The 27192-nt window shown below is 37.2% G+C and overlaps 1 protein-coding gene across 1 annotated transcript in view; it reads left to right on the top strand.

Annotated features, from left to right (window-relative positions):
- The window catches only part of LOC113225469, a 193273-nt gene that overhangs the window by 135077 nt on the left and 31004 nt on the right, over window positions 1–27192 (top strand). Inside the window, exons 5-14 of the mRNA XM_026457786.1 lie at window positions 1743–1865; window positions 4083–4250; window positions 5830–5997; window positions 10122–10247; window positions 11776–11983; window positions 13684–13846; window positions 14647–14789; window positions 15315–15480; window positions 23130–23385; window positions 26180–26396. Of these exons, the coding sequence (XP_026313571.1) occupies window positions 1743–1865; window positions 4083–4250; window positions 5830–5997; window positions 10122–10247; window positions 11776–11983; window positions 13684–13846; window positions 14647–14789; window positions 15315–15480; window positions 23130–23385; window positions 26180–26396 (1738 nt within the window). The remainder of the gene's footprint in view (window positions 1–1742; window positions 1866–4082; window positions 4251–5829; window positions 5998–10121; window positions 10248–11775; window positions 11984–13683; window positions 13847–14646; window positions 14790–15314; window positions 15481–23129; window positions 23386–26179; window positions 26397–27192) is intronic.

Below are 27192 nucleotides of genomic sequence, written 5' to 3'. Positions count from 1 at the left end.
AATACAAAATTAAAATTAAGTAATACATTTTAATCATAAATCTAACACTGCAAACTGAACATACTCGTTCATTTTTGTCAACTAAAGTTCCAGGGCATTGATATTCCGTCTTTCTTTCTCAAAGAAAATTATTATCTTGTTAATTTATTATTAAATTAAATATTTAAATGATAATTGGTATAAATATACCGAGCTATAGTTATAAGTATGCCTCTCATCGGAATGTACAATGGACATAACTATAGCAAGAACAATAAGAGCAGAGAACAACACAATGTGATAGAATTTGTCCGTGTAGCCTATGTAGTGGTATGCCGTATGTGGGCCCCGTTACATATAATTTGCAGTTCTTGAGGTTTTTAGAATTTCTTTTTTGGATTTACAAAATAAAATTAACTGTGACCACTGACGAAACGTGCTTCAAGACGCTCCCGTATGTGGCCATAGTGCTGTCTCTTTACTCGGAGCTACACTATAACAGGGAGTTAGCACACTTGTTGACTTGGAATTGGCTTGAGCCGGTGAGAAAAAGCTTCTCCATGTAATAAGAGCGAAGAAGATGTTGCGCGTTTCGCTTCCGCCAGAAACGTCTTTATTAGAGATCTCTTGATTATATTAATTGTATAATATTCTCTCTTACCGACTTAATGCGATATCGTGTCGAAAAATGTGGTGACACTTTTAAGGCTCGAATTATACCGACGCTGCAAAAGTCTAACGTGCAAAATATTCTTTCAAAATGTTCAAGGCTGGAAAATATTACAGGAAAGGGTCTTTTTTTAATTTATTTATTTTGACACAGTTACAAGATACAAATTATATAATACAAGTAAAAGTATGACTCTAACCAGAAACAAACAAATTTGTAGCTCAATAACAACCGCGCACAACATGCAAATAAATAATATTTTGCAACTTAATGAATATGCCTAACTAAGTCAATAGAAAATGTGTGTATACTTTAAGGCGGCCTCCGTGGTCGAGTGGCTTGCACACCGGTTTTTATGGTGTCGCCATCTCTGATGTCCCGGGTTCGATCCCGGCCTGGTCAGTGTAGAAAACTAACTTTTCTATGTTGTCTCGGGTCTGGGTGTTTGTGGTACCGTCGTTGTTTCCGATTTCCATAACATAAATGCTTAGCTACTTACTTTGGGATCAGAGCAACGTATGTTAAATTGTCTAATATTTATTTATTTAAATAAACTTACTTCATTTTGTGGTGTGTGCACGTGCCTCCTTACAGTCCGGGCTTTTTATAATTTATACAAAAATGTGTAGCTCTGGTGGAATATATGAAAGCTTTAAAGCAATAAAAAAAATGTAACTCTAATTTTACTTGTTATATAAAAAAGTAGAAAGTTTCAGCTTTTCCTTTTAACGTATAAAATTAGAGTTATGATTTTTTTTCTTAAAAAATTCTACTTTAAATCACTCTCTTGTAATATTTTCCAAATGCACGTTAGACGTTTTACCTTTCCGCCCACATCCCTGGTGTTTTTTTTCCGTCTTATATCTGGCCCTTATTTCCTCTTATCGTACCAATGGCGTACACTATAATGCTCTATAATAAATCATGGTGAATTTATTTACCAATCGGAATCGGATACTGGCCGATTGTTGCCCAGGGCGTGCCAAACTTACACGCAAGGGATGGTACGTCGTTCGGAGAGGCTCTTTCGTGCACCCCTCTACTAATTACTACGGTAAAGCAATTTTTGATTTTGTCTGTGGTTTCTCTTCAGGAGCCGGTGAATAACACGTATAACACGGTGGAGGTGCTGTCGCCAAATCCGCCTTCGGAGACCACTGTCGAGGACCAGAGCTTTCGCACCACCAAAGATGAGTTATTACAACAAATATCTAAGGTAAGTTCTTCACTTGACATACACATAATTTAATAGCAGACAGCTCCTTGTGAAAGAATTCATCTGGGGAAATACTGCCACTTATTTCTGCCGCCAACCATTAATGCGAGCATTACTGCGTTCCAGTTTTGAAGGGTAATGATATTATAGGCACATGGGTGCTTTCTACTTATGCCTCAGATCTTTGAGATTTAAAGTTCTGAGTGGTACTACAATTGTCATAGACAGGCGTGTCGTTCACCATCAGGCCCACGACTTGTTCGCCCCTTCACTTAGTATCATAAAAAAAAAAACAAAAATTTTTGGCTCTTTGGGAGAGTGTCTAGGTATGAAACTATTCACAAACATTGATTCAATTTTTTTTTTACATCTTGCAATACAATTAATGCCAAGAAATAGTGCAGGGAAGTGTTTTTACACATTGGTTAGGCAGCATTTTGATTTACTTACTTTGATTGATTGATTTACTTATTTTGATTTATTACTATTATTTTCAATAACGATCAAAGCCCCTAAATAAATAAAGAGTTAAAAAAATCTCATGATTTCTAAACGAATATACACAAAATGCGTAACCAACATGTTTCTGATTTTTAGTCGCATAAATAATGCATTGTCAAAACAGTGTTTAGTTCATGCATTTCATATTCTTTATATCAATTAAAAAACATGTAATGTGTTATGTGACCCATATACGCGATGGCGCGATGATTGTTTTCCATTTCTACTGTCTGTAAAATCTGTGAAAACATATGATTTTAACTGTATAAAAGTGGTTTTTATTAAAAGGAGTTCAGATTAATACTGAATGCTGTTAAAATGTTAGTAAAAGTAACGGGAACCTTTACGCCTCTCACGCGTTTCTTTACATCGTAAAGCGTTAACTTGCTCATTGTTTCACAGTTAAACCTTTCGAGTTTCACGAACCATTTGCCATTGCATCATGCCGGTGTCCTCAATGCCACGATGGTTTCCTTTATTGTCAATGCAGTAAACGGAATGAATATTGTTTTAATTAAGAGTGGACACAACCTCAAACGGCTTTGGTTGGTTCCGCATAACAGTGAAAGTATTGAATAGTAGAATTGAGGATATACATTGATTACTTGTAAGGTGTAAAAACATGACCCCTAAAAATTTTCACGATAGAAAAAAAAACACACAAAAACACAACAATATTTTACATATACCAATGATTTTTTTTTACATCAACTGAATTAAATAGAAAATGTAGTGCTATACATTTTTCAAATGGCTTCAATTTCTTTTGTAAAAAAATATAATTCTAAATTAAAGCCAGTGTCCCTACAATTCGACACACGCAAAATGAACTATATTAGCAGGGGAAAAAGTTTTAATTCGAACTGAGGTAGTATCGACTCTTTAAGTGTTCCCGCTAATTTTGGCTATATATTTTAAACCTGAAAGAGCGGTAATTAAGTTTGGCAGCTATTCAAAGATCGACAGGTCAAACCTTTCTGGCAGCATGTATCTTTGAATTAAAATTTCAAATTACCTAACGGTGAGGGCAAATATTGTGAAAGAAATGCACGTTGAAGTAGGTTCATGATTATTGATTCTTGGACAAAATATTGGGCTAGCGTGGCGGACTATCACTCTGTTCTTAGAGGACACCCGTGCCTAGTAGTGGAACGTATAAGTAGTGGAACGTATAATGGGTTAAATAAAAAATACAATATTGCAGTATTTATTTCATTAAACATCGTAATGTTGTCACTGCCATGACATTCATATATTTTTGTTAGAAATAATAACAAAGTAATTATTTTTTCTCAGTTGGTAACAGTGGTAGCCCGGCTTGGCAAACAGGCGCTGGTTCGAAGCCAGTCGAAGCGACGGAATTTTTCTAAGAAATAAAATATTGTTTATTTAGGAACATCATCCATAGTAATTACTTGTAGTCAGTTAGTAACAATTTGTCTTCAAAATATAACAAAAATTCTGAAACCGTTAGTACTGTACTCTCCCATGAACAGTTAAATCCAATATTTTTGCATGGGACCCACACACGTGTCCGCAATTTGAGTGAAAACTGACAATTTACATTTTGCACCTTGCCAAGTTGCATAACAACAACGCTGTGAAGTCAAAACTAGGCAAGGTATTGCAGTGTGTGGAACATGCTTTAAAGAAACCTCAAACGAATTCCCGCATAATTATTGTAATATCTAATATCATATGTATTTGTTTCCGTAGGTGGATCGAGAGATGGCGCTGTCGGAATCGACGCTGGCCAAACTAAAAAAGAAGCAAGAGGAGCTGGAACAGACTGCTTCTAAGCCTGCGCAGACCGAAGAACCTGAAGAAGCGCCGCCTAGACATCGGAGTCTTGCGCAAAACGTGTATGCTGATAATAGGAAAAAGGTAAAGGACCAGTTTCATGATGTTTATGCAAAAAAGAGAGATTCTTCATGATTCACTCCTGTTAGTAATTCTATTCTTACACATCCTCAATCCTGACGGGGATTCTTCCCTTTACAAGCCTCCACAACCACCCCTTACAGCTTGCCAGTACCACCATATCGTTTCTTAGCCCCGAGTAACGTAACATAAGAATCGAGTAAGTCCTATCAGTATTATTGAGAAGTGTGGGGATGAGAGTAGAAAAGTTAGAACGTTTTAGAATAGAACTTACAGAAGGACTCTCCGGCTGTTCCAATGGAGCAGTCGGAGGTAAGTGTAGAATTAGAACTCGTATCAGGGGGGCTACTCTCGACCTCCGTCCGACATCCGTCCGAAGCAATTACTGTCAAATAAGTAATATTCGACAAAATTAAAAGACAAGTATCCAGTACGAAGCTTCATTCGCATGACGCGTCTTTTCATTTGGTCAAGTATTGCTTATTTGGCAGTAATTGTTTCGGACGGATGTCGGACGGAGGTCGAGAGTAGACCCCCAGAACAGAACTGCAGCTTGATTTTGATTGCCTCTCCCGATCGGAAACTGCGTCTTTTCCGAGTCGAGGCGCATAATTGAGATTCACAACTGACCGATCGGAAGCTTTGACATTTCTAATCGGAACAATAGTTGATTTAACTCACAAATTAGAAAGACACAGTAGGAATCAGGTTCATCTTCTCGCTCGGAAACCCATCTCATTTCGAGACTACCCGATGTGTTCGATCCGATCCGATTTGAATCAAAATTAGCACGCTGGGAACTAGTCTGCTGGCAGGGAATTCCACTCCATAGCCGTACGCCATATAAATGTAGAAGTGAAATGCTTCGTGGAATTATTGGAATATCCACAACGTATAGGCGTAACTTCAGCCTACGTCTAGTCCCCCGATGACGGAAAGGGAAAAGCAGAATTAAAATATTAAATATTTAGACAACATTACATAAGTTGCTCTGATCCCAAAGTAAGTAGCTAAAGCACTTGTGTTATGGAAATCGGAAACAACGACGGTACCACAAACACCAAGATCAGAGACGATATAGAAAAATTAGTTTTTCTACTTTTACCCGGTCGGGGATTGAACCCATGGACCTCAGAGTCAAAGTCAAGGTGAAATAATAATTTATTCCATAGGTAAAATAAATTTGCTCTTGAAAACGTTTTTTTAAGCTACTGCTCATTCACTATGCTGACTTCCTTGAGAAGAACGAGCAAGAAGCTCTAGGAATTGCTCTTTTCAAATAAACTTAAATGCATTTTTAATCAAATTTGTATGGAATCTAGAGCAATGTCGTCTTTCCATACATCTTTATCTTACACGTAGTCTTAAATTTTGTAATATGATATTTCAATTCAAATATTTTTAATGTAGAATTTAAACTTAGGAAAATGGTAATCACAGATTTCGACGTCATGAAAACTGATGTGCAAACCACTCGAACAGAGATGGTCATATTATTAAGAGGAGTTTCTTAGAGTTCCTTCGCATACTCTCCGTGATATATCCTGTAGAATACTAACCACACACCTTTGATAATTCACAGGCATCGTCCGCGCACGGGTTACTTTCGCATCTCGGTCCTCCAGTGTTATACCCGCTGTACAATCAACCACAAGACACGGAGGTATACCACGAGAATATCAGGAAACACAGGGTCTTCCGTAAGCGACTCGCCGAGCACATACGACGGCTCAAGAGCGTAGCTGAAAAGGTAACCAAAATATATCACCCTATATATGTAACACCTGGTCGCAGTTATCCATTTTAAGGACACCCAATATCAAACTTGAATTCAAATAATCTTTATTTCATAGGTAAGCAATTTATATTTGGAATTGTCATGTTAAGTAGGCAGGTAACCCTGAGAAGAATGAATAAGTAACTCCAGGGGTTGCTCTTTGTAAATAAAACAAACAGTACACAATCGCGTAAATAATGAAGAAAAACCTAAGAACTTATATGTATGAATACAACGCACATACGCACACGCCCATCCACGTCCATGCTGCACCGTAGTATTGCTCTTACCAACTTAGCTACGAGTCCAGTTACCGATCCGCTTAAATTCCCTTATGTGTTTTTGTTATAAACCTTTGTACTGGCTTTCGGTATTCATCACCGCCAGTGACATCTAGTGAGAGATTTTTGAATAACATTCTCACCGCAGCTGTGGACTAGGCTACTGTATTAGATTAGTACTAATTTAAATCAAGTACTTTAAGAAAAAATATTAAAATCATTCCCTTATTTTACCTAGAGGGGTAAATGGTCAAAAACGCTTAAAACATTGTTTATTTCTTACAAAAGGCATAAACATGAATTTCCAGATCCCTTACTTGAGAAATGTTTGATTCTGTATATCACAGGTTCCCAAACTTTTAAGCTCACCTAGGCAAGATAAAAAAATTTCAACGCTCACCACTACAAAAAATAATAGGAAACACATTGACTTACAAGTAAATGGACGACGGGTCTAATACAAAAACCACGAAATAAATGTCCCAAGTCAACCTATTTAAACGTAGTGACATGTAAAGGAATATTGGAAAGCTAAAACGTTGAATTTAAATTGTAATGTCATCGCAGTACTGTCTAATTTTGCTTGCTTCGCTGTCAGTCGAACAAACGAAGACTAAAGCGTGAATGACGCTCTGTATACGATTTTAACGCCCTATAAGTTCGGACACTTTTTAGCGCGGACCCGACGTCCATATAATTGTAAGTCAATGAGAAAACACGTATTTTTTATATTAGCTTAATATAAAAAAAATCACAAGGAAACAAATTATATATGTATGTAGTGTAGTGTAAATAGATAATTCTGATATTTCCTGCAAATGCTGTAGGTAGCAGCCTCTTGACAGCATCAACGTTCCCAATTGCTTCCGAGGTGGTTAGTTAATTTCGCATTTATAATATCAGTATCAATGTCATACATCCAAACAACTTAAGGAGCTCAACTGGGTTCTACCGAAGATTTTTGTTATTCAAGTACACAGGTGCTGTGAATAACCTGGGGCCTTACCATGAACTCTTATTACAGTTTAGTATAGGTTCGTAACGACTAAAAAGCGGGATGGTGATATACACTTCATGTAGCGCTGTCTCACAACGATTCAGGTCCTAAACTGAATTGTAATAAGAGTTCATGGTAAGGCTCCTGTAGTGTAAAGTTTGTTTAAAACCTTTGAAACTCAACCGGATGCATACATCGCTTTTTAAGTATCTATACTACCTCGCCATAAATGGCTATGGCTTTGGTTGATTCCGCACAACTGTGAGAGTGTTGAATCAATCACTTTGAAAAAAAAATATATCGAACAATTGAGGATATACACTGATTACTATACGGTGTGAAAACACGATTCCTAAAAAAAAAAAACACAAAACTTACCTTGAAATTTTACGAGATACATTTTTCAAGTAGTTTTAAAAATAAGTGAAGACGACTGTCCAGAACAGCCATTTCTTTTTATTCCTCGTATCAATGTTACGTCTATCACTATTTTTCATTAAAAAAATTACAATACTTCTTGACATTAATTACATTTTCATATAATGTACTGTGGCTCCGGTATGTTAATAAATACGAAGATTCATTCTGGCCTTAGTTATTGTTCGGAAAATACAGAATACGCCAAAGAGCTCCACTATTTAGCTGTACCTACGGATAATGAACACACATTCATTTAAAGGGCAATATATATACGCTTCTATAAAAATATTCCGGGTGATATTCAAAATTCGCCATTTATGAGGTTTGAAACTACAGTGAAACAAAAACTTTATTCTAAAGATATATTTTCCGGTTACTTATCAGTAGTACGAAATTACATTTTCCAGAAATAACATTTGCTGGAATTTTCATAACCTCGAAAGTAATTTTGAGACGAAAAGGTTTTTTCTTTTAAACCTAACTTAACCGAACCTAATCGTGTCTTTGCGATAAACATCCAAAAGAACAACGGTTTCGTTATAATTCGGTTTTCGGTGTAATGAAAATTCGAACAAACGTTATTTCGGAAAAAAAATTCGAGTTTGTGATAGGTTACCATATTTTACAGCTTTTATTTGGATGACAAAAATCCGTGGTACAGACCCGCTTAGCTCTTGCCGGTATTTTCGATCTAAGATGATTGAAATAAATGTTGTAAATGATAAAATGTATTCAAATGTATATTTACAAAGAGCAACCCCTAGAGTTTCTTACTCATTCTTCTCAGGGGAATCTGCCTTACGAATGAGCTGTAGAGTTTAATCGATATGATGGTTTCAAGTGTAATTTGCTTACCTATGCAATAAAGATGATTTAACTTTGACTTTTAAATATATTGGTATGGCCTATATAATCAGGAAGAATCATGACATTGGCTTAAGAATTTTGGCGCTACAGAAAAAATAATAGAAATCAAATATGAGTATAGATGTTGTCCACATTAACGATTATGGCCACTAATCCGAGGTACAAATTTAATTAACATGATGAACTAAGTGGCTATTTCAACATTTTCCTTATGACGCATCAATAATTGTAAACATGCTCTTTTTTCTGACTAGGCAAAAACTCTTTGTTGGACACTGTAAATGTGAATTAAGCTAGTCAAAGACGTTGGTTGTTTCAACTAGAAAACGACGCACTGTTGAGCATTGGTCTTGTTAGGACAATTTTTATTTATTTATTTTTAAATAACTCCCTCCGTGGCCTAACGGTTACCATAAAGGACTTCCGCGCAGAGGTCTCAGGTTTGATTCCCGGGTCGGGAGAAATATTTGTATGGCCTACATTTATTTCTCTCATTTGTAATTTGTAGTTGTCTATGTATGTGTCCATGGCAACTACGACACAAGGTCATTCATTTTCATAGGACCGTTCCAATACAATAGTGTAGCTTTTCTATTTACTTTTATTAATAATAATATTAATAATGCAGAAGGCAGTCCTACTCGATACGGCACGTATTGTTCGGTTCTTGAACCTGAGTCCCTGACCTCGCCCGATTGTGCTATTGCCGGGGAATACAGCCTCTCCCATTTAAAAATTCAAAATTAATTAATTATTTCTTTTAGGCCATGGGAGACGCGAGAGTCTAAAATAGATATCCATATTAATAACAATAATAATACTGATTAATAGTAATTAACTATATTAAATCCTTGAAGCGGAAATTTGTTTTTGCAATTTCTTGTCTCAAAATAAATAAGGCTGGTGGCATTTTACTATTTCATATGTATGCAGCTGCAACTCCTTACAGTAGGTCCAAATTATTATATTATTTATATTATTATAATTATTCCACAAATTCGCTGTTTTTTTATGTATAATTTTATTCGGTCATAACATTCCTGACAGCGTTAATTTTAGTGTAAGTTTTAGAAAATCTCATTTATTTATTACACAGTTATAGTTTCAGAGAATAAAAAATGTAAATGTTTCACCCTAATTGATATTCAATTGTTTTTTTTTTAAGAAATTACTCGACTAGTTTGTTGTAATTATGAATACAAAGATCGTTCGTTCCCTGGCTTAGTTAGCATAGCGTCTGCTACGGTTTGCTAGGTGACGTCGGTTCGAATCCGGCCGGACCGAAGGAATATTTTCTAAGTGTTCGACCTTTTTATTAATAATTATAACAAAATGTTATAGAGTTTTTATTTGCATGGTTTAATTGTAGGTGACCTTAACACCTTCCCTCTTAGATTTTCTCTCCATTGTTTTATGGCAATTATGCAAATCAACACGTTTTTTAGTCCTTCAATCCACCTTGAGTATTCTTCAACTTTTTTAAAATCGTCTGTCTATATGATTGTGGTTATTATTCACCATTATTGTTACAGCGAGAAGACGCGTTAGCGGAGGCGTACAGCAGACGCGCAGCGGAGTGGTTACGGCGCGTCGAGCGGATAGAACAGGGCCAGAAGAGGAAAACCAAGGACGCCAAGAACAGAGAATTCTTTGAAAAGGTACACAACGCCACGAATTTACCTTCAAAGCGTCTAGACCATAGGTTCCCAAACTTTCAAGCTCACCTAGGCAAGACAAAAAAACATTTCAACGCCCACCAATACAAAAAATAATAGAAAACACGGATTTTTTATATTAACTTAATATAAAAAATCACAAGGAAAACAATTATATATGTATGTAGTGTAATGTAAATAGATAATTCTGATATTTTCTGCAAATGCGGTAGGTAGCAGCCTCTGGACAGCATCAACGTTCCCAATTGCTTCCGAGGCCCTACTGCCACCCTAGGACTCCTTGACGCCCACTAGGGTGTGCTAGGGACCACTTTAGGAAACTATGGTCTAGACCTAGCATAAAGCACTTTAAGTTTAAGAGTCTATACTTCCTTCCTACGGTTGACTCCGCATAACAGTGAAAGTGTTGAGTCAATAACTTAAAAAATATATAGTAAAATTGAGGATTTACACGGATTAGTATATGGTGTGAAAACTTGATTCGTAAAAATTTTCGCGATTATAAAAAAACACAAACTTTTCTCGAAATTGACAAATGTTTTTTTATATCAACTGAACTAAATAGTACACGCATAGTATACGATATAATTTTTCAAATGGCCTTAAGTTCGTATGTAAAAAATAAATTTTGAAATAAAGCCAGTATTATAGTGTATCCACACACACGCAACACTGTTAGCTTAGTCTTAAAAATTATATCTTTATATACGTAACTAAATAATTTTATTTGATGATGCAAAGATCGAACACTGGAAAACATTACTTCGATCTGGCTGGATTCTAACCAACGTCTTCCAGCAAACTGTGCCAGACGCTGTGCCAACTAAGCCACGGAACGAATAGGAATATTTCTTTTTGTTTTTGGTTTTGAATAACTTTTTTGCTGTAGCGGTTGTCGTAGACTTTCTTCTCAGTGAAACAGAAATAGCAATGAACAAAATGGGTGAGATTTAACCCTTTAACTGACGAAACATTTTTGTTTATAATAATACCAAGTGTCGGCATGAGCAAATCGTACACGACACGCTTGTCCATAACAGTGGCTTTAAATCACAAAGTCAGCTTCGCCCCCCTGAGAAATAAGTTAGTAGCAGTAGCAAGGAGCTGTATTGCATATTAAGTGCCGTCGAGTCAGTGATACATCACTTGTAAATATCAACTCTCGTTTGCACTGAAATAGTACAGCGCCAACAACTGACCTGTGTGTACGTCTCCGTAAATTCCAAAAATATTCTGTATTTATTGTAATAAATATAATATCTCTAACAATGGCGTGCTGTTGCATTCGGTGGTGTGGGGAACACCAAATCATCTAATTACAAAACAAACGGAATCAAATTCTATCGGTGATTAAATATTAAATATGTAATTTTGCAATTTTCGTCCATTACAGCAAAGCTCGAGTTACTGGTCGATTTGAAGGAAAACAGTAATAATATGGCAGAACGGTTTTCAACCATGTCTCTGTTTCTGGTTATACATTGGATAGTAAGGGTCGTGTCTTGCGCAGGTGTTCCCCGAGCTGCGCAAGCAGCGCGAGGAGCGCGAGCGCTTCAACCGGCTGGGCGCGCGCGTCAAGTCCGAGGCCGAGCTGGAGGAGATCGCCGACGGGCTGCACGAGCAGGAGCACGAGGACAAGAAGATGCGCTCGCTCACCGTCGTGCCGCCGCTGCTGAGGGACCCCGACGACCGCCGGCCGCGCTACAAAGACACCAACCGTGAGTGCGCCCGCGCTGGCCCCGCAACAGATAATAATAACGCACGCACTCGGCGCAGCCCCGCGCTAGGGAAACCCTGTGTCGCGGGTGCCACGGACGCACACGTAGACAACCACAAGCTACACCCAAACTTGTAGGCCGTACAAATATTTCGCCCGGCCCGGGAATCGAACCTGGGACCTCTGCGTGGCAGTCCGGCGTGGTAACCGTTCGGCCACGGAGACAGTTTCACAGGACACATTAAAATATCAAACGGCTTCAATTGAGGTGACGCAGCACCCTAACTACCAACATAATAGTAATAATATTTGTTCCCAGTAGGTCCAATTCGGGAGATAATCATAATTAATTAATAATTTGTGTACTGTATATCCATAGGTCCCTGGTTCAAATTCAGCTCGAAAGACCAAAAATTTGAAGGGGTTTAGATGTTAAACGGAGGCAGTGGACTTTGTTCCTACTGTTCTGAAGAGTTTACCCATAAAACCAACAAATGTAATTTTGGAAAAACATTGGTGACACCTTTAACTCCCGTACAGCTGTGTACTGGCGGCAGTTAGAAGCTCCTTGTTTGCGACGAATGAATATTATAAATAATTACTGACAAGCGGTTTTACATTTTTTAGCAGCGGTTTCATAATTTCGTATCAACTTCACGTCTCAATGACCGTCTCAAGAGACGTTTCTATTTTCTTCTTTGTGGGCATAGCCAAGCGCGAAAGGAGGTCGCAGAATGCCTCCCAATCTTTTCCTAAAAATACCTTTAATGGTTCATGGGCTCAAACAACAATAATAATTTATTTATTCTCTAATTTGTATCTTATTAGTTATTACACATCCTCCACATAGATACACGCAATTCGTCATTTACTTGATTTCGGTCCGTAAATGTCATTCAAACTAGACAACAGGCTGAGAAAGAAGATAATAATAATAATTTATTTATTCTACCACAGTGAAACTTAAACTTGAGTACATTAAATATCGTGTATTATTATTATTATTGCGGAAGACTGGTGCTCAAACTAGATAAACCCTGTGTTGTATGAGACACCAGAGACCTGGTGGACACCAGAACCTTTGCGGAACAAACTTTAAATCAAAAATTTTATTATTTATTTATTTATTCACTCTCACATAAGGAAGATTGTACATTATAATTATATGTTAAACAAGACTTAATAATGACTAAAGTTAGCTACCTTAAGCGAGAGTCTGGAGTTCGTACTAGGTAACTAGACCTGTGTTACAAATCTCCAGATGAACTTTTTTCTATCCCTTTTGGTTTGGGTTAATTTTGTTGTATTAATAGTCATAGTTTATATTATATAAATAAGTCTCTTGCCGCTCCCACGGCCTAAAAAATTAAATTTGATTTATTATTAATAAAACAAATTTTTAAACATTGTACTTCTAAATACGGCGTAATGTAAATGAAAACCTAGAAGAGCCTCTCTAATTGTTCTAAACTAAAATTAGATCATATGTTTTTTATAACAACGAAAGGGACGCACTTAAATCTACCTTAGTTAACGTTCGTCCAAAAAATCCACTTTAATTAAATTAAAAAGATGTTTATTTCCCCAAAAAACAACTATTGTGGATAAAAATGTTCAAGACTCATAATTGCTGGTTTTCAGTGTTCACCTGTAGCAGATCGTGATTTCGTATACCATTTGACTAGTATTTGCTTGTTGTAGGGCGGTGTATGGACATGGAGGCGGAGCACAAGCAGCTGAACATGCGGAACGTGTGGTCGCAGGTGGAGCGCGAGGCCTTCCGCGACAAATACCTTCAGCACCCCAAGAACTTTGGACAGATCGCCTCCTTCCTGCCGAGAAAGAGCGTGCGGGACTGTGTTAGGTAATTACGCCCCAATAAAACCTATCTCGCACCCTCAATAATTAAGTGACATAATTCCAAAAGTCGTCACTTTTGGGAAACATGACAAAATTCATATAAAAAAAACTTATACGTTATGTACCATTCACTAGGTGCCAGTAGACTACCGTCGGCATCGGCGGTCTGATCCACACTTCTTAAGAGTTTATACAACTTCAAATGACTTTGGTTAACAGTGAAAGTCACTTTGGAAAAAATATTATAATAAAATTGAGGATATATACTGATGGTTTTCTTGTAAAATTTCGAGATATATTTGTGTTCTTATTTCTGTTGTGAAAATTTTTAGAAATCGCATTTTCACCCCATATGTCTCATGGTAACGGGCGCAGTAGCGTTGCCTCTAAGATCTTTGCGATTTATTAAGTAGAATCTAAATAAATATATTTAGATTACAGTTATGAACAAGTATCAAAAGATTTCTCATAGATGGCGCTACGGCTAAAAAGTCGTTGAAAAACCAAATACAAAGACACGACAACAAACACATAGAAAAATTCGTGATGTCCGCGGGTTCATTCCGTGGCTTAGTTGGTATTCTGTCTGGCACGTCTAGCACGGTATGCTAGAAGATGTCGGTTCGAATCCGGTCGGATCGAAGGAATTTTTTCTAAGTTTTTTGTATTAATAATTGTAACAAACTAGTGGAGTAATTTCACTTATAAAATAACTGAATATCAATTCAATAAAAATTTAAGTATCGAATATAAATTGTGTGATTTTAAACATGTTGAGTATATCAGAAGCTCCGTTTCCTACAGATTTTACTACCTGTCGAAAAAAGCGGAGAATTACAAGCAGCTGCTGAGAAAGCCGCGTGCGCGCCGGCCGCCGAGAGGCGTACGCGCCGCGCCCGAACCGGAGCTGCCGGCGGGAGTCACCACCAGGCTGCAGAGATCGCAGGGTGAGTCCACCTAGCACTCTAATCGTGTACTTCACCACCGACACAAAACGGACCGTTCTACGCGATCTGTCTGGCGTACAATAGCATTCTCTGCTTGCTCGAAACAAGTGTAGTTTCAGCTACGTAACATTATTTTCTTACATATTTTTTTTGTTATATTTACCTAATATGAACATTGTGTACAAATACAAATACAAAACAGTCGTTAAAACTTGCACTTTCAAGAATATTATATTGACCTAATTCGAAAATTAACACTTTTGGGAAACGCGAAAAATGAATAATGTACGTGACACCACCATAGCACAAATATGACAAAATTGTATTTGGAATGCAAAACAATATATTAGTTTTATTTCGTACGTTTTTTTTATTGTAATTTGAATAAAAATGTTAATTTTCGATTTAAGTCACTTTCTTAGCGTGGCTGCGAAGTGACATCAAACAAACAACACAGTCTTGGATATCATTATCGCAGACCACTCGTAACGAGATACCGCGGTATTAACGGAGACGCCATTGCAGGTACGGGTCCGCGAGCCGTGGAGGGCAGCAAAGAGGCCGCCATGGAGGAGGCGGCGGTGGCGGCGTCGGCGGCGCTGGGCGCTGTGCCCAGCGTGCCGGTTGCCGCCGACAGCCTCACTTGCATCCCCGTGCCGCCGGGGCTGCCCGCCGCGCCGCACAACGTCACGTATGTCCTTGCATTTATTCACCCGCTGCACAGAGACGACAAACAACGATACTACAAAAGAACTTAATTACTATTATGCTTATATCTCCAATAATAATAAATCAATTTTTATAAGGTTTTAGGACATGAAAATTTACTATATATTATTTTAGTCATTCACTCACTCATTTACATATCGCGACATTATTAGAGTTAAGTCGAGGTTCTAAATACTTTGTTTAGTACACTTTTTTCTACTTTTATAATAACTTAGGAATATCACGTACTTTAATTAATTTTTCTCCTGTGTGACAACCACAGTGCCACAACCATATTTCTCATCTGCGGAATGGAAGCCTGACAGGTTTTTCTATACCCATCTGAGGCACCAGTCTCTCACAAAACAGCATGACTCAGACAGCGATCTTTGTTTTGTTTTTAACCTATAAGGTCCTCTGCTCTCAAGCCTAGTTTGTGACGAGAAAATAAAGTAAAATTTCATTTCATTAAACAGTGCAATAATTTCCAGTACTTAGTGGATATTATTTAAAAAAAAAAACAGTATTTACGTAGACAGTGTTTTTTTCATAAAGAAATAATTGCGTGTTTGACCTCTATCACACTTTATGGAAAGTGACGATACTGCTGACGGTGAACGATGCACTTAAATAATGCCCATCATATCTTGCTTGAAAAGGCCCAATATATAGAGTTCAGGGAATAAGACAATTTATTAAAATAAAGGGAATTACATTAACATGATGGTGTTGTGGTAACTAGCAATTTGTTACGACACCTTATTTCTACCCATCTATTATATTATAATGATTACTACGTATGTCGACTTTGTTTATATGTGAATATTCTTGTGTTTACTTTGTTTATATACGAATATCCATATGTGTACTTTGTTTATACATGAATATTCACATATTTACTTTGTTTACATTACTATCAGAAGACATACGTGCCCGGCCATGGAACATATAATGGGTTAACGATGATCATTATGATGACGAAATACTACAAAGTGCATCGTAAAGTTTTCCACACAATCTCCGAAGATAGATTTTTTTATAATCTCGTAAATTACACTAAAATAACATTCAAGAAATCGATAACGACCAAAAGGTACCACGCCGCTTCCGGAGTCGAACCTGCTATATACGCTTGCGAAGGTTGTAATCTTCTTTATCACTAAATATATATATTATAATCTAGGACGGTATTGGCGCAGACTTTTCAATTACGTCATGTCAACATTCCGGTATGAATTATTCACTCTCCAAGACGCGACGGCAATTTTATTCCTTTTGCTTCCACTCTGCTTTATTCCATACTCGATATTATGTAATTACTATAATTGGGGGCCATTTTGGATTTTAAAGGCGCTTAACAAATGCAATGGAAATGCTAAAATATTAAGGTTTCAATACATACACTTATTTAAAACAACGGTTGGTTGCTCCGCAAATAATAGTAATAAAAAAATAATAATAATAATATGAGTTTAAAAAAAATAATAATAAACAATTTATTCAGTACAATAGTTATACAAGTACCAATAGGTGACAAATAAGACAAATTGTGGGTTGCACATAATCAGAAAAAAAGCAAGTTGACAGGCCATCAGTCAGTTCCCAAACTAAGGCAACCCTGTATTTCGGGAGCTGATGACGATCCTCCGCCAGTGAACAGTCTTACCTCTCTAATTCTACGAACAGTTAGGGAGTCAGATTCACGTGTATACACGTGAAAAGTATCTCGGAATCAATAATGTTTTTGCCAATTAGTGAAAATCAAGTTTTGAACTATTCTTTTTTTTAACACCAATGGGTTTTTTTAATCATGAAACTATTCAAACTATTTCTTCGGATCTACATCGCCTACATTTGTTTTTTCAAACAACCGAACGTTTTGGGCCCTTTACAATTAGATCCCATTTGGCAAATACACGACTTTTAAAAAAAAATATTTTGTTACGTCTTTTTATTAAGGAGACATTACAGTTTGATTAATTACAAGAAACATTCAATATCTATATGTGTTCAACTTTATAAAATGTAATATCATTAAATATCTATGAATTATTCCAAAAAGACGTATTGTTGCCTTAGCAAATATAGCCGCCCGGGCGTGTTTGCCCTCTCTACTTCACAATTCAATATCTCAATTTTTCATCACAAGATTAATCTTTTAAAATTCATATTTTTATTCAAACTTCCCAAGTTTCTTTTTACTTCGTTTTTTCAACGAGACCACCGTTGTTCATTTAAATTTTATTCAATTCTCCTTCCATTTAATTTTCCAGTTCTTTTATAATGCACTTCAATTAATGTTAGTAAGGTTTTATTGTCTGCTCTGAATAGAATAATTTCTCACTTCTATATCCTTACTTGAGAGTATTTCTTTATGCTTACTATTAAGTATAAATGCTGTTTTTTCCTTCTTATTTTAGAGCTTTACTTTCCAAAGTAATGCTCACATAAATGCTTGGCGGCAGAAATAGGTAAGGCGGCAGTAATAGGTCTGGACGAACTCTTTTACAAGGAGCCCTACTGCTACTAATAGTCGTTAGTAAAGCCGGCCCCAAAACAAAAAACACCTACCTTAACAAAAACTTATTTGCCGTTAAAAAGTCGCCTTGCGACACTTAAGCAAAACGCTTATTAGCACACAAGATACTTATACCGTTCATTTCACTGATTAAGTTATTCTACACTTAAATTGAATACCATATGTAGTAAATTATATATTAAATAATGCGTGGAAAATTTTAGGCAAGCCGGTGGGAATCCAGTTATTTGGACGCCTCGCCGCTGGTGTTTATGTATTTGTAAAGTCGGCTTAATATGTTCTGCTTTTGACTTGATACCTAAGTTTTTATATACCTTTATTAACAAATCTTCTTTTTGCTGTTTATTGGCGATACCCTTTTAGGATATCGCCAGTATTTAGTTTTCCACTTTGTAATTTAAATATAGTGTGTAAATACTATAAAAAAATATGGCGATCATCGCTAATGTCTAGTGCCTCTACCACGGGTTTAATGTGACTGTTGTCGCTAGCGACCGCATAAATGACTTCACAATGTCGTATGGCAAATTGTACAACGCCCCAAGCGGTCCCAAGAAGAAAGAACGTTTTTTATACAAACATTTTACGCGGTTACTAGCAATAACTGTGACTGTAATCTCGTGGTAGAGGCATAGTTCCTCTCCAGCAATTTTCTTTCCATCGTGATTTGTACTTAAGTTTTAAAATTGATTCTATTTAATGTCGAACCAAACCAAATAAAAAAAAATTAGCAACAAAATCAACTTATTTACGATTTCGTCGAGAAATCTGATTGAATAATTTAACTGAAATAAATAGTTCAAAATAAGTATCGTTTGTAAGGACAAGCGCAAGTTTAGCATAGTAGCATTTGAAACAAATGCATTTGGTGACGACCTCGCTAGCACAGGACAAGGAGGACCGGGTTCGATTCCCGGGACGATCAATTATTAAATGTTTTATTTGTTGGTTAAGTTCGTTTTGAAGTTTTCTGAATTGATTCTATGCTGGGTGTTCTGGGTAGTGCTTCCGTAGTTAATTGTTTGGTTCTGGTGCACGATTTTTTCCCAGTTTGAGACCAGGTTATTGATCTGGCACATTAAGAATAAGAATACATTTATTGCATAATTATATAGGTAATTACATAAGGTCTTAAAATGTTACATTACTTTGTGCTCTTTAGTCTACCAGTTAAGGTGTACAATATTCTTATTCTTCTAGGTTAAAATTAAATTGCATTACAATATGAAAGAAAAAAAAAGAATTATTAATATCGCTAGTCACAAAATTTGTTGTTGTCGTCAAAAACCTATTTATATTTACTTCAGGCATTTTTAAATTTAACGTACTCGAATTTTTTAAATCCATTCGGAATGCTGTTGTATATATTGACCGACATTACGTAAAAACTTTTGTCTAAAATGTTAAGGTATGACTGCACGAGTAAAGCTTTCTATGGCCATGTCTGACAAATGCAGTAGCCTCCTTAACACACAGGCAGGGTAAACGTAGGATTTTGCACTTATTGAATAATGGCACATTCTGGCATAATGTGTTATTGAGGTAGCGCGTTCTTTTTCCCATTTTTATGTCAAATTTCCGGAAAATAATTGCGTAAACGTGTGAGTAAAGTGCTGGAACATACAGTCAGACAGCCATGACGAGAATAAAAGGTTGCTTAATTCACTACGGAACCCGAAAAAATTGTAAACATTTACTACAGGAAGGGTGCGCGTATTCGCGGCGATAGGTACTCGCGGTGGGCTGTGGGGTGTATGTTTGTTAAGAAAATATGTAATAATAAAGGCGTGATGTTCGTGCGTGTGTTGACAATCACTCCCGTGATTATTTGAAGAATACTCCCACGGGATCTGCCCGTGATTCAATCAGACCGAAATAGGGGTTGCCTCTGTCAAAATATCGATAACTTAAGTCTACTTATAGTAAAAAAAAGCTATTTATGTCTAAGGATTTAGTAGCAGTAGAGCTTCTTGGTGAAAGAGTTTTACCTATTTCTGCCGCTAATTAATTAATTATGTGGAACTGTATACGTTTTTACAATAAGATTCCGGAGAATATATTAAGATTGTCGTTTCCTAACTTCAAAACTTACATTAAAAGTATTTTAATTGAAAAGTCATATTACAAAACTGAAGAGTATGTTTTAGATAAAGAAAGACAACAAGAGTCTAGATTCCACACAATTATGATTCAAAGTGTATTCCATAGCATTTAAATTTATTTGAAAAGAGCAATCCCTTGAGTTTCTTGCTAGTTCTTCTCAGGGAGGTCAGCGTAGTGAACGAGCAGTAGCTTAAAAATGGCGTTTTCAAGTGTAAAAATTTTACCTATAGAATAAATGATTATTTGACTTTCACTTTGACTGTGTTATTGTTATTACGAATGTTATATCTCATATTTAAACATTTAGGTTTAATTTGCACTCCCAAGTCCACCTAAATCCTATAAAATAATACTATCCACTAACTGTGCTGTTGTTTGCAACAAATACAACGACAAATAGTCCAAACTAAACTATCGAGTATCGACATATCAATATCGACCGCGCACTACCTTTCATTGCTCGCTCCTCGGAACGGCTTGTTTAGATTTTTACGCAAACACCGCGCGCCCATCTTTCTAATTGCCTTAATTAAAAGCCCCACAGCAGGACTGGCGTTCACAGACATCGCATCTCAATTTGCTATTGAATAACAGAAATTGCGATAGTTTTCCAATAAATTTTCACAGAAAATCAAAGAGACGGTCAAAATAACACATACTAATATTATACGATCGCACAAAAAACAGAGATGAACTAAGTGGTTTGGTTTACATTTGAGCCCCCTTTGTTTAAAATTTAAATTTGTGTCCTATTGAAATAAACAGAAATCACTCAATATCTGCTGGTTTAATTTAATATTTAATATTAATTATCCAACGGCGGAAACATCGACTGCATTTAAATACTTCCGCAAAATGTACATAAATCCACTATCCCGAACGAGTGTACGGACATTAATTTGAGCGTTCGTTTATCTTTTAATGATGTTCAAACAACGTTCGCTGCTGACGCGGGGCTGTTTGTTAATTAGCAAAAATATATTGTCTACAGGGTTTGCACTTTAGCTTATACGGTTTGTAATGAAAGAGTAATTTTTGAGAATAAGAGTGTGACAGAAAACTAAGTGGTGGCACTTCCGTCGCAGATTCATTACTTAAATACAAACAAAATTGACAGGAACTCAATAATAAAACATGTATTTTGCGGCCTGTCCGCTTTGTGATAGATTGCCTTCCATTTGCTGCTACAACCTCGACACAAAATGTTTCGTCTCATCAACACGCATTTCATGTAGACTCATTAGTTAAAGGTACTCTTGACTTAGCCTTTCTTTAGGGCGTACTGAATTTGGTCGTGTAATTGCCCGCTCTCATTTGTCTCATCAATAAATCTGTTTCATCAATCTTCTTCCTTTCATCCTTTCTTCATGTCCGAACCACCTAGGCATCCTTTTTATCACTACATCTTTTTCACTTCCCATTTAAAAAGTTTAAATATAAAAGCAACAACAAAAAGTTACTTAGTAAAAAGAATCCCAACTAAATCCACTTCCATGAAAACGCAAACAGCCACGATTGCATTAGGTAAAGATTAATTACCGCACAATATGTACTGAGCACCCGTCCGGGGCGGCGTATAATTAAAAGAGTGCCGAATAACGCTAATTATGTTTACTTGACCCCCCTGGCCTCCCTGACTGCTTCCCTGTATGGCTATACTGGTATTTAATAGAAGGCAGTTTTGTTGATGTCATTTTATAATTACTACTTCTTGGTCGTCTACAAATGAATATAATTTTTCAATAATTGAGACATTTTTTTTATTGTGTGTTGATTTTGAAAAAAAAATAGACATTCACAATTTTGACTAAAATGAATACTGAATGAAAATTCGGTATAGAACTCTAAAATAAAGGAACTTTTTTCCGTGTAAATTATAACTTACGATTTTGCAATTTATTTTTACTCACTATACGTCTACTACGTTTACTAACACGCGTTATTGCGCGCGTGTAAATTCACCTGCTAATTACGTGATTGAAAATTTCGAGTGCATCAATTTTGATTAACACTCACCACAAACGGTGGTAGTCTATTTTAACAAATGCATATACAATTATCAATTAGCATTAGGGCGATGATTTTATTCTGTATTTTTATCTAGTGATTCAGTTGTTTCGTTCATAACAAAGGATTGTTATTTATCACGTACAAGCTGTAGATGCAACTATAATAATTATATAACAAACTTACGCGCTGAATCGACGGGAGTTCACCTCGAGATTATACGAATGTGTGCGTCTGTATAAACATGTTCATAGTACTATTTGGTTGTCTAGAAAAATTGTAATCAGCTTTAATAGAATCATTATAATGTAAATTTTGGTTGTAATAGAAAGAAAGCAAAATAATTTATTTGGTAACTTAGCTTAGTTTACATATATAAAAATGATAACATAAATAAAATAAAGAATATAAGAAAAAAAAAACAACGTAATTAAAGGAAAAATAGGGTATCCAAAACAATTAAAAAATTTAGCGAAATTAAGTTATTATTGAATATGACGATGTTTTACCTCGATGATATTTAATTATTTTTGTGAAATTACTCAACTAATTTCGATACCTTACTTACTCAAACTAATTTCGTTTAACTAAGGTAAACGATTCTTTTAAGGGGAACCGTATACGGTACGTTTTTACAATAAGATTCCGGAGAATATATTAAGATTATCATTTCCTAAGTTTAACTTACATTAAAAGTATTTTAATTGAAAAGTCATATTATAAAATTGAAGGGTATGTTTTAGATAAAGCAGTATGGAAAGACAACAAGAGTCTAGATTCCACACGATTATGATTGAAAGTGTATTCCATAGCATTTAAGTTAATTTGAAAAGAGCAATGAGCAAGAGCAAAGAGGTCAGCGTAATAAACAGCAGAGCTTAAAAAAATACGTTTTCAAGTGTAAAAATGTTGCCTATGGAATGAATGATTATTTAAATATGATTTTGATAGATAATAAAGATCAATAATATCTTTGTCAACAGGTTGGATCTCATCCGAACGCCGCCACTTCCACCGTCGCCGCCACCCGCGTCTTCAGCGCCGCCTGCGCCTCCTACGTCCACGTCATCAAGCAGTATGCCGGGTATGCTCCCGGGCAGTATACCAACGAGTATACCATCGGGCAGTATATCGGCGGGCAGCCCTGCGCCCGCGCCTACACCGCCTGCAAGCCACCCCGAGAACGTCGGGTCGCCCGGCACAAATACTGATAGTAATACGAGTACTGTGATCAACACTGTGAGTGCTTATACCGTTCAATACTTACATATTTACACGATGTTGTTTTGTGACTTTGATGTAAAATGGACCTGATAGTAGCCTACTCTGCCGTATTTAAATAATTCATAGATTGAGGCGTTACTACGCGGAAATCCGTGTTAAATAAAGTGGACGTAAATTACTCTGCACCGTGAACCCCGGTAAGAGTCAGTACAACCTCAAATGGCTTTGATTCCGCATAACTGTGAAAGTGTTAATACAATCAAAGTGAGTGCTCTGAAGAGTTATTCAACCTTATCCCTTCCTCTCCTTTCCATCAGCGGACCACCCGTGCCGGACTGCGTTGCCACAGTTGGACGGTCAGTTCAATACCGTCCCGCACTAAAAAGTTTGGCAATTCGTTCTTATGCCGAACCATCAAATTGTGGAACCAACTCCCGGCGCATGTATTCCCTCCCCTCTATAACATCGGGTCCTTCAAACGTAGTGTGAAGAAGCATTTGGCCAGACCGGCAAAATGATAGTGACGGAGTGAAGATATTTGTGTTTTCCATCCGTTACTCTCATCTCTGGACTGTATTCGCACTTTCCATCAGACGCGGTGCAGTCATTTTGCCGAGTCACAATAAAAAAAAAAAAAAAATCACTTTGGAAAAAATATATAGTAAAAATGAGGTTATACACTGATTAGTATACGGTATGAAGACACGATTCCTACAAATGTTCATCCTATAAAAAAAAACTTACCTCGAACAAAAAACACAACTGTATTCAATAGGTACTTTGCGTGATTTGACCAATGATTTTTTTTTGTCAACTGAACTAAATAGAACACGTGTAGTATAAGATATGCATTTTTCAAATGGCTTTAATATCGATTGTAAAAAAAAATTCTGAAATAAAGTCAGTGTCGCGCAATAGAACCGATTTAGTACGGGAAAAATTTTAATTCTAGCTGAGGTAGTATAAATATACAGTAAAAGTATAAAGCAAAAGATAGAGCACAAAATTCTCTTTTAAAAACAGTTAAAATTAGTTTACGTATTCGACTTATCGGAACGTTTTTTTCTTTTTTTTGCGTGGGGAAATCCTCCTAGGATACCTCTCCGCCGCGGGGGCAGCGGGAGGTTATGCCGGACTTCTACCGGCTAAAACCCCACGGTGGCCTTCTCGGGTGCTCTAGTGGGAAGGATACGGGATCGACTTTGCGCACCGGAACCCCCCCAGCACCTTGGAGGAGCTACGTCCTCCCCCTCCTCTCCTCACGACGAAGCGGGCCACACCGCCCCGTCGTCCTCCTCGCGGCTGCCTAACTTACTGGCGAACGGAGCCCCCGCTCCGATCGCCCGCAGCCGCGAAGGTACGCCGCCGCCGAGCGGGATCGGCCCTCTCCCGATCACGCTCGGCGACCTCCTTCTGAAGCATCACCGCTTCACAGAAGGAGACCACTGCCTCATGGGACTCTTGATCCGCCAACATAGCCGCTACTACGTACCCTAACGATGCATAGCTAAAATATCATTAAACAATTTCAATGTTCTAAAACTGGGTTAGGATTTTTTTTTATGATATCTCGCAAAATGATTTTGTCACCTAGCCGCGCATTATGCAAAATAGCTTCTTATCAATGGTATATACTATATTATTGCGGCTCCGAAATTAGCAATACTGACCGCGTCACTAGTAGCCACCATTCTGTAGCGTGGGTCATGTTTGCCATAGTAATGAGAATTTGCCAATTGACGTAACGTACCCGCCGATTGTTGTCCAGGGTGCAACAGACATCCAGGGCAAAATAGCTTCTTTTTGTTCAAACCTGGGGGTCTACTCTCGACATCCGTCCGAAACAATTACTGTCAAATCAGTAATATTCGACAAAATTAAAAGACAAGTATCAAGTATGAAGTTTCATTCGTATCATGCGTCTTTTCATTTAGTCAAGTATTGCTTATTTGGCAGTAATTGTTTCGGACGGATGTCGGACGGAGATCGAGAGTAGACCCCCTGGTCTAATCATAATAATGGTCAACGGCCTACGTACCCGAACGGTCACCATGCTTGTTTACCACGCAGAGGTTTTTTTATTTATTTATTCAATTTCAAGAACAAATTTTACAAAAGAACGACTCTTCTTTACCGCCAGGTAAAAACTTAGAGGTTTAACCGCCTAGCGATGAGCTAATTAGCTTAGAATTCACTATAATATTAACTAATTCTAGAGTATATGTCTACACTTAAATAAATGCTATAGATATTATACTACAAACCAAGATAGTGTCGCTTTAACACAGTTTTGCATTAGGTGTCTGGTAGATCGTTCAGTTTCGGTTCCGGGTTCGATTCTCGGGCTGAAAAATATGTCATTCTTCAACTTATATCTCTGTGACAGGCGCAATGGCAGTGACACTCAGATCTTTGCTATTTAAAGCTCCGAGCGGCTCTGCAACTGTTATGGATAGCTTACCATTCGTCCCGTTACTTAATATTATACAAAGATAATTATTTGTTATGATTATGAATATAAAGATGGAACATACAGAAACATTTTTCGTCGACCCGGTGGGACTTGAACCCAGTAGGCCATAAGGCCTACGTTTATTTCTCTCGTGAGTTTGGGTGTAATTTGTAGATGTCTATGTATGTGTCTATGACACTCGTTGCACAGGGTTTCCCTAGTGCGGAGCTATGAACGTGTGCATTATAATACACACGTCTAAGTTGTAGTACATAACAGATTGGCTGTGTTAAGAATTCGCAACTTTCGTCTGTTGGGACAGTTGTCGTGGTAAACTAACTACATAATTCCCTCCAGGCGACGTCAATATCGACAACGACAATAGCCTCGACGATGTCGATAACGCCTGTCGCGTCGCCCGCGCCTGCGCCCAGCCCGTCGCTGACGCCCGCCGCGTCGCCTGCGCCGGTGTCCGTGTGGGTGGCGCTGGCGTCGACGTCAGGCTCTGCGCCGCCGACGCCGCAGCCCGCGCAGCCGCCCACGCCCACGCAGCCACCGCCCACGCCTGAACCTGGTAAGTGGCTATTTCTGTAGCGCTAGACCGTTTTTTCATAGACATAGAAAACACAGGTTTTTTTTATAATATCAAGGAACGAGATGAACAAGTGGTAAGCGACACGCCTATCCTTCTCTTAGATCTTAGGGGCACTGCCCCTGTGCTCGTCACCCTCACACAAGTTGACAAGTCCCATGTGCCTGTAATTTCTCCAGCACCCATAGTCTTCAAAATCCGAACGCAGTAATGTTCACGTTACTGCTTGGCGGCAGAAATAGGCAAGGAGGCAGTACTTCCCTATACACATATTGTATAGAAGTTTACACAATACACAATAACTACAGTCTCACTGTGTCCGGCCAAACAATAGACATACAAATATTGATAGGCGAATGGGTCAGTTTTAATGATAACTAGATGTGAAAATAATAATATGAATAACGTCAAAATAAATAAGCAAATGTCAAAAGTTAGACAATGAATTTAGGGATTTGTCATTTAAAAATTCTGATGCTGTATATAATACACTTTATAAGTCAATAAGTTGTTTAATTGTTATCTAAATAGCATAAAGTTTTTCTCAGATACTTTCGGCAAATTGTTGTAAATTTTTTGGCGCCATTACAAAAATTAGTTTTACAAGCTTTCAAACGGAGTTAGTCCCAACGTCTTGGCTTTAGAGTTCGCGTGAACAAGTGTGAGTGCATTCGAACATACATATAGTTTCTTAGATATAAACAGAGGGAACAGTCAGTAGTCAAAGATTTTTAAATTAAAATAAACTTAGAGTTTTTCTTTATTTTTTGTCACCTAT

Source organism: Hyposmocoma kahamanoa, unplaced genomic scaffold (genome assembly GCF_003589595.1).
Source record: "Hyposmocoma kahamanoa isolate Upper Pololo Valley unplaced genomic scaffold, ASM358959v1 160, whole genome shotgun sequence".
In the NCBI taxonomy this organism is placed as follows: Eukaryota; Metazoa; Arthropoda; class Insecta; order Lepidoptera; family Cosmopterigidae; genus Hyposmocoma; species Hyposmocoma kahamanoa.
This window is presented reverse-complemented; position numbering and strand designations above follow the sequence as displayed.